Source organism: Schistocerca nitens, chromosome 4, assembly GCF_023898315.1.
Source record: "Schistocerca nitens isolate TAMUIC-IGC-003100 chromosome 4, iqSchNite1.1, whole genome shotgun sequence".
Lineage (NCBI taxonomy): Eukaryota > Metazoa > Arthropoda > Insecta > Orthoptera > Acrididae > Schistocerca > Schistocerca nitens.
The window spans coordinates 114,457,376-114,470,321 of record NC_064617.1 but is presented as its reverse complement, the minus strand read 5'-3'; the positions used below and the strand labels follow the sequence as shown (position 1 = coordinate 114,470,321).

The window sequence follows — 12,946 nt, the reverse complement described above, 5'->3', positions numbered from 1 at the left end:
AGTCAACAGACGAGGTCGGCCTGTACGCTTTTGTGCTGTACGCGTCCCTTCAAATTTCCACTTCACTATCACATCAGAAACAATGGACCTAGGGATGTTTAGGAGTGTGGAAATCTCGGGTACAGACGTATGACACAAGTGACACCCAATCACCTGGCCACGTTCGAAGCCTGCGAGTTCCGCGGAGCGCCCCATTCTACTCTCTCACGAGGTCGTTGATATGGAGTACCTGTCAGTACGTGGCAGCACACTGCATCTAATATGAAAAATGTATGTTTTTGGGGGTGTCCGGATACTTTTGATCACACAGTGTATATTGGATCTAATAGCAATACATAAACCTGACGTCTCTGAAAATGTCCAGCTTGAACTGGTATAAGTGACCATGAGGCAACTGTTGCAAACAAAGTACGACGGGCAACGAAAACAAGTTTAAAGATTGACATATACAGTAAACTGGATGAAGAGGCAGTAATGTCACATCTCAAAACGGAATTCAAATAATTTACCTATCGACAGAAGCACGGAGAATAATCGAGAAATCACTAGATGCATATGTAACTAGCAGAAGGTCCGTGATGGGAGGGACCCTTCTGTCAGAGACAGCAAAGGACTTGGAAGAGCAGTTGAATGGAATGGACAGTGTCTTGAAAGGAGGATATAAGATGAACATCAACAAAAGGATAATGGAATGTAGTCTAATGAAGTCGGGTGATGCTGAGGGAATTAGATTAGGTAATGAGACACTTAAAGTAGTAAAGGAGTTTTTCTATTTGGGGAGCAAAATAACTGATGATGGTCGAAGTAGAGAGGATATAAAATGTAGACCGGCAATGGCAAGGAAAGCGTTTCTGAAGAAGAGAAATTTGTTAACATCGAGTATAGATTTAAGTGTCAGGAAGTCATTTCTGAAAGCATTTGTATGGAGTGTAGCCATGTATGGAAGTGAAACATGGACGATAAATAGTTTGGACACGAAGAGAATAGAAGCTTTCGAAATGTGGTGCTACAGAAGAATGCTGAAGATTAGATGGGTAGATCACATACCTAATGAGGAAGTATTGAATAGGATTGGGGAGAAGTTTGTGGCACAACTTGACCAGAAGAAGGGATCACCAATTTAGTATTGGAGGGCAGCGTGGAGGGTAAAAATCGTAGAGGGAGACCAAGAGATGAATACACTAAGCAGATTCAGAAGGATGTAGGTTGCAGTAGGTACTGGGAGATGAAAAAGCTTGCACAGGATAGAGTAGCATGGAGAGCTGCATCAAACCAGTCTCAGGACTGAAGACCACAACAACAACAACAAGCGAAACAAAACTTGGCTGTCAAAAGGGCAATAAGTGAAGCCTTCAATAACTAAATAGCAGCATATTATCGAAAGATCTCCCACAAAATCCAAAGAAATTCTGATCATTCGTAAACGCTCACAGTAGCAACAAAGTTAGCATCCAAACACCTGTTGGTGACACAGGAACTGAAATTGAGGATACGAAAGCAGAAACAGAAATGCTAAACTACATTTTCAAATGTAGACACAGAGGTACTGTCTCAGTATACTTATTGCACCACTGTGAAGACCAGTGACATAGATATTAGTGCCAGTGGCGTTGAGAAACAACTGAAATCGCTAGAACTGAACAAAGCTCTTGGTTCCAATGGAATCTATGCTAGAATCTATGCAGCATATGCGGCTGATTTACTGCCTCTTTCAACCTAGCATACCGTACTCTAATGACCTCGATGTCGACGGGACGGTAAACCCAAATATACCATAGATCCCTGCAACAAAAAACTGTGCCCAGTTGTTCGAAGAAAACACAAAACTTTTGCTCTTCACAATACAAAAAACATAGTATCCTGTGACTACAATATCAATGAGTTGCAACTGGAATCAACCAAGTCATCAAATAGCAATACTAAACATAAAAGTTTGTAGGGATACGAAATGGAACGATAACACAGGCTCAGTCGTATCTAATAGAAATGGCACACTTCAATTGTTATATAGTATGCTCGGAAAATACAGTCCGTCTCCAAAGGAGATTGCTTACAAAACACTCGTGTGACCAACAATCCTGGAATATCGCTCAAGTGTGTGGGACCCGTACCAAACGGGACTAACAGAGATTATTGAACATGTCGTACGATGGGCAGCACGAAACGTTACAGGTTTGTTTTATCCATTTCATAACGTCACGAAGATGCAGAGAAACCTGAACTGGCATACGACTTAAAATAGACACCACGTATTCAGCGAATACAAAATTTCACAAGTAGTTTTAAGAGATGAATGTAGCAATATGCTACAGCTCCCTGTGTATCTCTCCCATTGTCACCCCGAAGACAAGAAAGACTACGCCGAGTATAGCGCTAGGTGAGACGTTTAAGCACCAATTTTTCCTGCAATCCACACGCAAAGGATCGTGGAGAGATGCAATAGAAAGTACCCTTTGCCGCGCACTTCATAGCCGTTTATAGGTTACAGGTGTACATGGGGATGGACGAAAAAACAGAAACACCAAAAACATAACATATTGTCATGCCTAATACGGTAGAAGAGGACTGTTGCGTTCAAAACAGCTTCCAGTCATCTCGAAATCGATAAATATATCTACATCTACATCTATGTGATTACTCTTGTATTCACAATAATTTTGTATGTGCGAGCCCTGATTTGCCTTATTTTATCGTGATGATCATTTCTCCCTATGTAGTTGGGTGTCAACAGAATGTTTTGGCAATCGGAGGAGAAAACTGGTGATTGAAATTTCATGAGAAGATCCCGTCGCAACGATATACGCCTTTGTTTTAATGATTGCCACTCCAGTTCACGTATCATGTCTGTGACACTACCTCCCCTATTTCGCGATAATACAAAACGAGCTGCCCTTCTTTGTACTTTTTCGATGTCATCCGTCAGTCCCACCCGACGCGGATCCCACACCGCACAGCAATACTCCAGAATAGGGCGGACAAGCGTGGTGTAAGCAGTCTCTTTAGTAGACCTGTTGCACCTTCTGAAGTGTTCTGCCAATGAATCGCAGTCTTTGATTTGCTCTTCCCACAGTATTATCTATGTGATCGTTCCAATTTAGGTTACTTGTAATTGTAATCCCTAAGTATTTAGTTGAATTTACAGTCTTCAGAATTGTGACTTACCGCGTAATCGAAATTTAGCTGCTTACTTTTAGTACTCATGTGAATAACTTCACACTTTTCCTTATTCAGGGTCAATTGCCACTTTTCGCACCATACAGATATCTTATCTAAATCATTTTGCAAGTCGTTTTGATCATCTGATGACTTTACAAGACGGTAAATGACAGCATTATCTGCAAACAATCTAAGACGGCTACTCAGATTGTCTCCTATGTCGTTAATGTAGGTCAGGAACAATAGAGGGCCTATAACACTTCCTTGGGAATGCCGGATTAGTTCTGTTTTACTCGATGACTTTCCGTCTATTACTACGAACTGTGACCGAGCGAGGTGGCGCAGTGGTTAGCACACTGGACTCGCATTCGGGAGGACGACGGTTCAATCCCGTCTCCGGCCATCCTGATTTAGGTTTTCCGTGATTTCCCTAAATCGTTTCAGGCAAATGCCGGGATGGTTCCTTTGAAATGGCACGGCCGATTTCCTTCCCAATCCTTCCCTAACCCGAGCTTGCGCTCCGTCTCTAATGACCTCGTTGTCGACGGGACGTTAAACACTAACCACCACCACTACGAACTGTGACCTTTCTGACAGGAAATGACGAATCCAGTCGCACAGCTGAGGCGATATTCCGTAGGCACGCAGTTTGGTTATAAGACGCTTGTGAGGAACGGTGTCGAAAGCCACAGATCCTGTGTGGTTTTCAAGAGAATCTTAGCCCATTCTTCCCGCAAAATAACGACAAGTTCAGGTAACGGTGGTAGAGGTGGACAACGATTACTCACCCTACGCCTCAAGGGAGACCGCAAAGGTTCAATAATTATGATTTTTGGTGATTGTAGTGGCCAAGGTTGACGCAACAATTCATCCTCGTGCTCACAAAACCAGTCCTGAACGAAGCGAGTTCTGTGAACACGGCTTGTTCTCTTGGGACACAGCATCACCACTGGGGAACAAATAATGTACCATGAGATGGATCTGATCGACCGAAATGATCACATAATCCCTGGCGGTAATGCGATTATTCAGAGTATCGATGGGGCTCATGGAAAATCACGATATGGCTGCCAAAATCATCACCGAACCCCCGCCATATTTCGCACTTGGAACGTACATGATGTGACGAAAGTCATGGGATCCCTCATCACATCGTATCGGGCCTCATGATGCCCGTTTATTGCAAAAACTCGGAGTCGCATGGATTCAACAAGCGACTGGAAGTCCCCTGCAGAAATATCGAGCAATGCTGCCCTCTATATCCCTCCATAATTGCGAAAGTACTGCCTCTGCAGGATTTTATGATCGATCTCACCCCTCGATTATGTCCCGTAAATGATTGATGGTGTAAAATGACTTTCATCTTAATAATATGAACACTTATATACACTACTGGCCATTAAAATTGCTACACCACGAAGATGACGTGATACAGACGCGAAATTTAACGGACAGGAAGAAGATGCTGTGATACGCAAATGATTAGTTTTTCAGAGCATTCACACAAGGTTGTGGTGGTGGTGGGGGGGGGGGGGGGGAGATTACTGTTTAACGTCCCGTCGACAACGAGGTCATTAGAGACGGAGCACAAGCTCGGATTAGGGAAGGATGGGGAAGGAAATCGGCCGTTCCCTTTCTAAGGAACCATCCCAGCATTTGCCTGAAGCGATTTAGGGAAATCACGGGAAATCTAAATCAGGATGGCCGGAGCCGGGATTGAACCGTCGTCCTCCCGAATGCGAGTCCAGTGTGCTAACCACTGCGCCACCTCGCTCGGTATCACACAAGGTTGGCAAATGGCTCTGAGCACTATGGGACTCAACTGCTGTGGTCATAAGTCCCCTAGAACTTAGAACTAATTAAACCTAACTAACCTAAGGACATCACACACATCCATGCCCGAGGCAGGATTCGAACCTGCGACCGTAGCAGTCGCACGGTTCCGGACTGCGCGCCTAGAACCGCGAGACCACCGCGGCCGGCACACACAAGGTTGGCGCCGGTGGCAACACCTACAACGTGCTGACATGGGGAATGTTTCCAACCGATTTCTCATACACAAACAGCAGTTGACCGGCGTTGCCTGGTGAAACGCTGTTGTGATGCCTCGTGTAAGGCGGAGAAATGCGTACCATCATGTTTCCGACTTTGATAAAGGTCGGATTGTAGCCTATCGCGATTGCGGTTTATCGTATCGCGACATTGCTGCTCGCATTAGTCGAGATCCAATGACTGTTGGCAGAATATGGAATCGGTGGGTTCAGGAAGGTAATACGGAACGCCGTGCTGGATCCCAATGGTCTCATATCACTAGCAGTCGAGATGACAGAGATCATATCCGCATGGCTGTAACGGATCGTGCAGCCACGTCTCGATCCCTGAGTCAACAGATGGGGACGTTTGCAAGACAACAACCATCTGCACGAACAGTTCGACGACATTTGCAGCAGCATGGACTATCAGCTCGGAGACCATGGCTGCGGTTACCCTTGACGCGGCATTACAGACAGGAGCGCCTGCGATGGTGTACTCGACGACGAACCAGGGTGCACGAATGGCAAAACGTCATTTTTTTTCAGATGAATCCAGGTTCTGTTTACAGCATCATGATGGTCACATCCGTGTTTGGCGACATCGCGGTGAACGCACATTGGAAGCGTGTATTCGTCATCGCCATACTGGCGTATCACCCGGCGTGATGGTATGGAGTGCCATTGGTTACACGTCTCGGTCACCTCTTGTTCGCATTGACGGCACTTTGAACAGTGGACGTTACATTTCAGATGTGTTACGACCCGTGGCTCTATCCTTCATTCGATCCCTGCGAAACCTTACATTTCAGCAGGATAATGCACGACCGCATGTTGCAGGTCCTGTACGGACCTTTCTGGATACAGAAAATGTTCGACTGCTGCCCTGGCCAGGACATTCTCCTGATCTCTCACCAACTGAAAACGTCTGGTAAGTGGTGGCCGAGCAACTGGCTCGTCACAATACGCCAGTCACTACTCTTGATGAACTGTGGTATCGTGTGGAAGCTGCATGGGTAGCTGTACCTGTACACGCCATCCAAGCTCTGTTTGACTCAATGCCCAGGCGTATCAAGGCCGTTATTACGGCCAGTGGTGGTTGTTCTGGCTACTGATTTCTGAGGATCTATGCACCCAAATTGCGTGAAAATGTAATCACATGTCAGTTCTAGTATAATATATTTGTCCAAAGAATACCCGTTTATCATCTGCATTTCTTCTTGGTGTAGCAATTTTAATGGCCAGTAGTGTATGTCTTTGAAGAGATAGAGAGAGATTGATTTTTGATTGAGATTTTTACTTTAAGTCGTAACTGATACCTGAATTTTGTTTGCTGCCTCCTTGTATGATCAGCTTCTGCACCAGTTGGTGACGTATTATAATTTGGAGGAAGTTATTGTTCTTTAAGGTTTAAAATTCTACTCTGTTAGTTACTTGGCCGTATTGCGGATAGCTTTGGGCCCAAGTTTTCGTAGCTTTTCATACCTAAGAGACCACTGTTGTAAGTAAATAAGATCTAACTTATTGAGAACACTGCACAGGTGCCTCTCGTGGTCAAATACATCAGCGCAACCTGCAGGTTTGGTTAGCATCTGCATTTATGTTCAAGCGTCCATTTCTTGCGTGGTTTCGTTATTTTTGTACAACCCGTGTGTATGTAGAAGCGTGAGGGGATCAAAAAATATAATAGGGCCCAAGTGGACTGCATGTGCCATGTGAACGAAACAGCCGTAGTAAGTGAGACGAAAGAAGACGCGACAAACAACTTGGCAACTTACGAAAGACGGCCAACCAGTAGGATGGGACTCAGGTTCGCTTGCAAAAAGACAATAACACTGAATACCACTTCCGGTTGGGTAACACCAGAATGCACCGTGGAAAAGACGGACAAATTTAAATACTTCGGAGAATGTGTAACAGCCCGCATCTCGTGGTCGTGCGGTAGCGTTCTCGCTTCCCACGCCCGGGGCCCCGGGTTCGATTCCCGGCGGGGTCAGGGATTTTCTCTGCCTCGTGATGGCTGGGTGTTGTGTGCTGTCCTTAGGTTAGTTAGGTTTAAGTAGTTCTAAGTTCTAGGGGACTTATAACCACAGCAGTTGAGTCCCATAGTGCTCAGAGCCATTTGAACCAATGTGTAACAGGAAGAAACAGATGCAATGAAGGAAAAATAGAAATGATGAAGAAAATGTCAGTCTTCTGTATGGCCAGAGATGTATGGGGCAAAAATGATTTACCTACAGCACAAAGATCAGACACTACAGAGAAAGATGTGGAACATCACACTACATGGGCTGAAAACGGTATCACTTGCAAAGCAAGGAGCAATACAATTAGAGAAATAAGAGAAAATTACTAAGGAAGATACTGGGCTCCAAAAGAGGTTGTGTGAGATGAATGTGAAGACCTACGGAAGAGCTGTATAGTAGTATGAGGACAATCCGAGAAAAATCAGATTGAAAGATGCTCGATTTGCAAGGTATGTGATCAGGATAAATATGGATAAAATGTCCAAGAGATTATGGAACACAACAGGTAGGTCCAGAGAAAAGTCAGGAACCAAGTGGATTGTGGAAATCGGAAAGGATTGGTCAGAATTGGTTGTCAACGTAAGACGAAAGGAAAACTGGAGAATCAAGTACGCACCAACCAATATGTCAGAGATCAACGGCGTTGGAGGAAGCGGGGAAAGGATATTCACCTGTGGGGCAGACGGTGCTGAATTATATCGGAATAAGAGCGGGGAGAAGCAGAGAAAGGATGAAGAAGTTCTGGGAGGAGAAGAAGAAGAAAACGCAATTCATGAAGGGGCTAGGCGCTACCTGTGGTCCTACAGAGGCCGCACCGTAAGAAGAGGAGGCGTATGTGTCGGCGCCTCGTAAGAACTTAAGAGTGACAATTAAAAACCTCTTGGCGTCCATTATTGCACGCGTTCCTTGTTTAGCCCTGCACCATTTCCACTTTTGACCGCCCGAGGTGATACGGTGATTAAGATAATGGACTCATGCTGAGAAAGAACTGGCTTAAAAACACGTCCTTCCCCAACCCGAGCTTCTGTTCTAATAATCTCGCCATAGAACAGACGTTAAATCGTTTCAAATCACCGTCAGGCCATCCTTAATCAAGGTTTTCCGATGTTCTCCTAAATCCGTTAAGGTGAACGCCAGGATCGTGCCTCAAAAAAGTCTTGACCAATATTTTGCTCATAATTATCCTTTACGAGCTGGCAAAGAACCTATCGTTGACAAGACGTTAGACCATAACACTCCAACGTTGTATCATGTTTTACCGGAGGTTCTCAAACCATATCGCTGGCTTATAAACTGGATCTCTCTTGCGTACTTTGCTTACGTACCATAACTGAACTGCAAAGAAAGAATGGAAATGTCAAATAAAACTGCATGTTTCAAAATGTCTAATCTCAGAGTTTGAGTACCATATTACAATTAATTAAAACTAGGGAATGACCTACGAATCAGTCTGTACACAGCGTGGTTCAGACATCATAGAGCAAGTACCGGTTGCTGTTTTGTTAAGTGCCCTGAACCATTGCGAATTCACGCTGAGTACTTTGTAATCCATCGTTACAGACGAGAGAAAATTTGTTGCAAACGACACAAACAAATCACTTCTCTTCCAGATAATAAGGTTATTAACCTTGCTTCAGATATCCTCTTAATTTACATATGGTTAAAAATAATATATTGTACTGTACTTCAGGTGGCAACTGTTAGATAATTGTTGTTTTCTAAAACAGTACTGCTAACGAAAAATAAATGTTTGTCGTTGCAGTGAGAAGCAGTACTATTGATAATAAGGTCAGTTTGTGTACACGGTATACATATATATTTTTTATTACTAGACAGTAACTTCTATATCAGCTTCGTTGGTGTCCTACGCATTTTGCGACCGTTTTCGAGTGAGAAATTTCACCAGACTGATGGTTTTAGTATCTGTAGCGTATTTCCAGCTAAAATATAATTATTTCTGCAGGAAACTTTAAAATACGGGAGATGTGCAATTGAGCTATGAGCGTAATTCGTTAACTGTCAGTTAATCAGAAAAAAAAACAATTTTTCCCTTTGCTAGCCAATTCTGGACAAACGCTGCCTTTTGCAACGGCAAAGAAAGTAAATTGTGAAAGATCATCAAATTGTGTGTACAACGCTAGAGAATTGCTAACAAATATATTGTTGTCAATTCCGCATTTCTATCTTGACCTGTAAATTGGCAACAGTCCTTACTGGAATCACGGATGACGCTCCAAAGATCAATAGCTCCCGCGCATGGCCGTCTTGGGGATGACGTCACAGCGCACATTTCCCATCGGCCTGTACGGACGTTGCGGTAGTGTGGTGTGGACTGTTTTCGTTTTAGGAGAATTTTTGCAAGAATCGCTCAGTTGGCAGCGAAGTAGTGGTAGTCGGCAATCGTTGCAAGTTTACCAGATGTGTTGTTTGTTTTATTTTTATAAATTGTAAATATTTTCGGTTTTAATGCGACTGCTTAGCGTAGTTTATACAGTCAGCTGTTCACACAGTGCGGAGGACCGCTGCGTACAGAAAATGGAAGCCATCTTGGGTTAGGTTGTCAATTACTTACATGGAGATTTACAAGTAGTTTTCGGTGTAATTTATGCACGGTTTTAAGTTCCAGCTTTCAAATATAACACTATAAAGTTTTTATCGACGAAAATTCACAATGTCAACCGACCAACGGCCTGAACGAGAAATTGCGGCAGAAGACAGCATAAAAGTCGTCTGCCGATTTAGGCCCTTGAATGATTCAGAGGAGAGAGCTGGATCTAAATTCATTTGCAAATTTCCTTCTGGATCGGAGGATAATTGCATATCGATAGGGGTAAGTACAAATACGTATACTTTCTAGTTTTCTAAACCATGTGTGTAATATATGGCTGTTTAGATTGGAAACTGACCGCTTCGTCGTGCATGAGTGAGAAAAAGATTTGCAGTGTGTTGACTGTTTCATGAATAGGTGAGTCGTGTTTGATTGATGTTGGCAGTGCATTGTCTGCTTCATCACTATAGCATTAAGGCACTGAAAGGTGGTTAGTCATCTAGCTGTTGAGTACTGAACGTTTTTGTTTGCGGTTTTTTGCCGAGTTCGAATTGTCAGTGCGTGACAGGGGTGTGCAGAACTCTTATACATTTTCTAGAATTCTGTCATACTCGACTTTCTGGTTCTTATTTCCAGTACATCAAGAAAATGTTTAATAAATTTGAGCTTTAGATATTCTTTTGCAGCTGTAAGTTTTGATATAATCAGTATTGATTCCGCAGATGCGATTCTTTAGTATTTCATCACAATTAGTGTCGAAGGGCGTGAATTTACTGAAACTTGGACAAGTTTTCATCGTAACGCTGTCCTTAAAACGGTAGCCCGCCAGTTCTGTATTTTAAATGTCTGTAATGTATATCGAGACATTATTTACTGTTTCCTAACGTATTTTAGTACGAACACAGCCAGCACGAGAGTATAGCTTTAGAGGCCTAACCTCAGGTCAGTGCTTTCTCCTGCAACTTCCATTGCCACTGACGTTTTGTTGCCGCAACGTGTTATTGTACACAATGTTTTGTGATAAAAGTATTGTCATGTCCTTTAAACTGATTATGGTCGTCTGGCGACAGCGTAATTTCATTTACATTTCACTCAAGCAATTGCAGATGCTAGTGCTGTAAAATCGTCGAGCAACTAGTGCAGATGAAGGCACTAACCGTGAAACTGTATTATAGTCCAATATTAGTTTGCAGTACCTAGTATAATGTATATCTTTAATCTAAGACCAAATTGTGCGCTAAAGCACGTTCTTTATATTCTTCTTTGTGCTATTGGTTGTTTTTATGTGTTTTTGTTGCTTGAATTGTCGCTCTAGAATTTTAAAAATCTCCTTTCTTCAGTTACATTTGTCTTCATCCTCCTAATCGTTACCACAGGTACTGATTACGTTTGTTTACAAGTGAAGATTAAAAATATTGACTTCAAAGTGGCATACCAGAGTGGGACTGATTTCTGTAAATAGTATTGATAGGATTTTTTAAAGATTTCTGTTGTTCACTTCAGCAATTCATGCAGTGCACTGTAGGACTGAGCTAATTGAGCTTGTGTGTTGGACTGTGTTTCAGCATAGTAGCAACAAACAATTTAAAACCAACCAATAACCCTTTCATTATGGCATGAATTATTTTGGAGAAAATTCAGAAACGTGCATTTTAGCATATTATGAAGGTTTTTGTTTGTAAAACTTCCATGTTAATCAACAACAACTTTGTTACTCTGTGCTACCATTGCCAATATAACTATTTTTTATGGGCTGTATAATGCTTGTCAGTTATAATACAGTAAGCTGAGTAGGCCTAGATGCTAATGGGTGAAGACTAACTTCCTCTGTTCATTGAAGCAGTGTGTTATCGTAGTTTGAAAAAAAAGTTTTTGTGCGAAGTTATGTAGATCTCAAGAAATACAGGAAAACTTCACACTCCATTGACCAGTCTGTGGAATAATAAAGGAAATTATGTTAGGGTTTGATATTCCATTTGTGACAAGATCCTTAGAGAAGGAGCACAAGTATGGATATCATGGTATTAGGATGGAAATTGGTTACTTTTCAAAGGAACAATCTTGTTTTTCACCTTAATCAGTTTAGGAAACCATGAAGAAGTAAAGCTTGATGGCTAAAGGAAAATTGAACGTAGCTCCTCTATAATGGAGTTCCAGAGCTTTAAACCTTTGCCCAACCTAGCTCTGTTTATTGTGTAATGGAAACCACATTGAATCTTATGCTTATATTTACATTTGCTTCTCATCTGGGCTGTTAAGCAAATTGAAAGTTTATAGAGCAAGATATTTTTATTGGTAATCGCGTGGAACAGTAGGGTAAAAGCAGTTGTTCACTAAAGTATTGTTTGTTTGTTTCTGAGAGTGCCTTAATATTTTAATACTGTAATTGTTTTCATGGCCTTTGCTATTGAACTAGAATAGTTTAAATCAAATAAGGTGTTGCATGCAGAACTAAATGACTACATTGTCAGAGTGCTGGGGGACAACAGTTGCTCTAGACAAATAGAATTTAAGATTTGATTTGCAGGCAGTATATTGCTGCTCATTGATACCTTTGTCAGGTGGCCACAAGAGGACAGAATACAGTAAAAATCACATTACTGCTTTGGTGAATTAACTTCAATGCAAATTTTCTTCATGAGATGTAGGACTTAATCTCTTACTCTTAGCTGTGCTTTTCTTATGATAACTGGAAACAGTCTTACAGATACCAGCAAAATCACAATGCTTATTTGCATTTCCATTGTAGAAACCTTTTTGGATGCATTTACTAACAATGAAGTTAACTGAGGAAAGCTTCAACACCTTATCCTCTGCTAGCAAAGACAAGTAGGAAAATAAACATGCAGTACACTGCTGAAAGTTTCATCTGCTTTAAGATAACAATATTACACCCACACTATAAAATAAAAATGAACACTGAAACGCAGAGAACACTCACATGGCAGTAAACATGTGGCCTTCTACATTCAGCTAAAGTGAGGCCAAATCAGAAAACCCTAAATAACGGTGAACCTCAGCTAAGCAATTCACCACACAAGAACAAAAAAAATGCAGGTTGAAACATCCCACAAAGAAGCTGTTCAGCTAAAACCTGTACTTGTAAAAGAAAAAAAAAAGCTGAAGATTAACAAAAAGTTAAGACATCGCACTGGATACACCTCAGAAACTGGTCCTTCGGTTGT

At 42.2% G+C, this 12,946-nt stretch overlaps 1 protein-coding gene across 1 annotated transcript in view; it reads left to right on the top strand.

The window, feature by feature from the left end:
• Window positions 1-9,530: 9,530 nt before the first annotated feature.
• Window positions 9,531-12,946, top strand: part of LOC126251412 (kinesin heavy chain) — an 85,786-nt gene continuing 82,370 nt past the window's right edge. Inside the window, exon 1 of the mRNA XM_049951823.1 lies at window positions 9,531-10,043. Coding sequence (XP_049807780.1) covers window positions 9,885-10,043 — 159 coding nt within the window. The 5' untranslated portion in view covers window positions 9,531-9,884. The remainder of the gene's footprint in view (window positions 10,044-12,946) is intronic.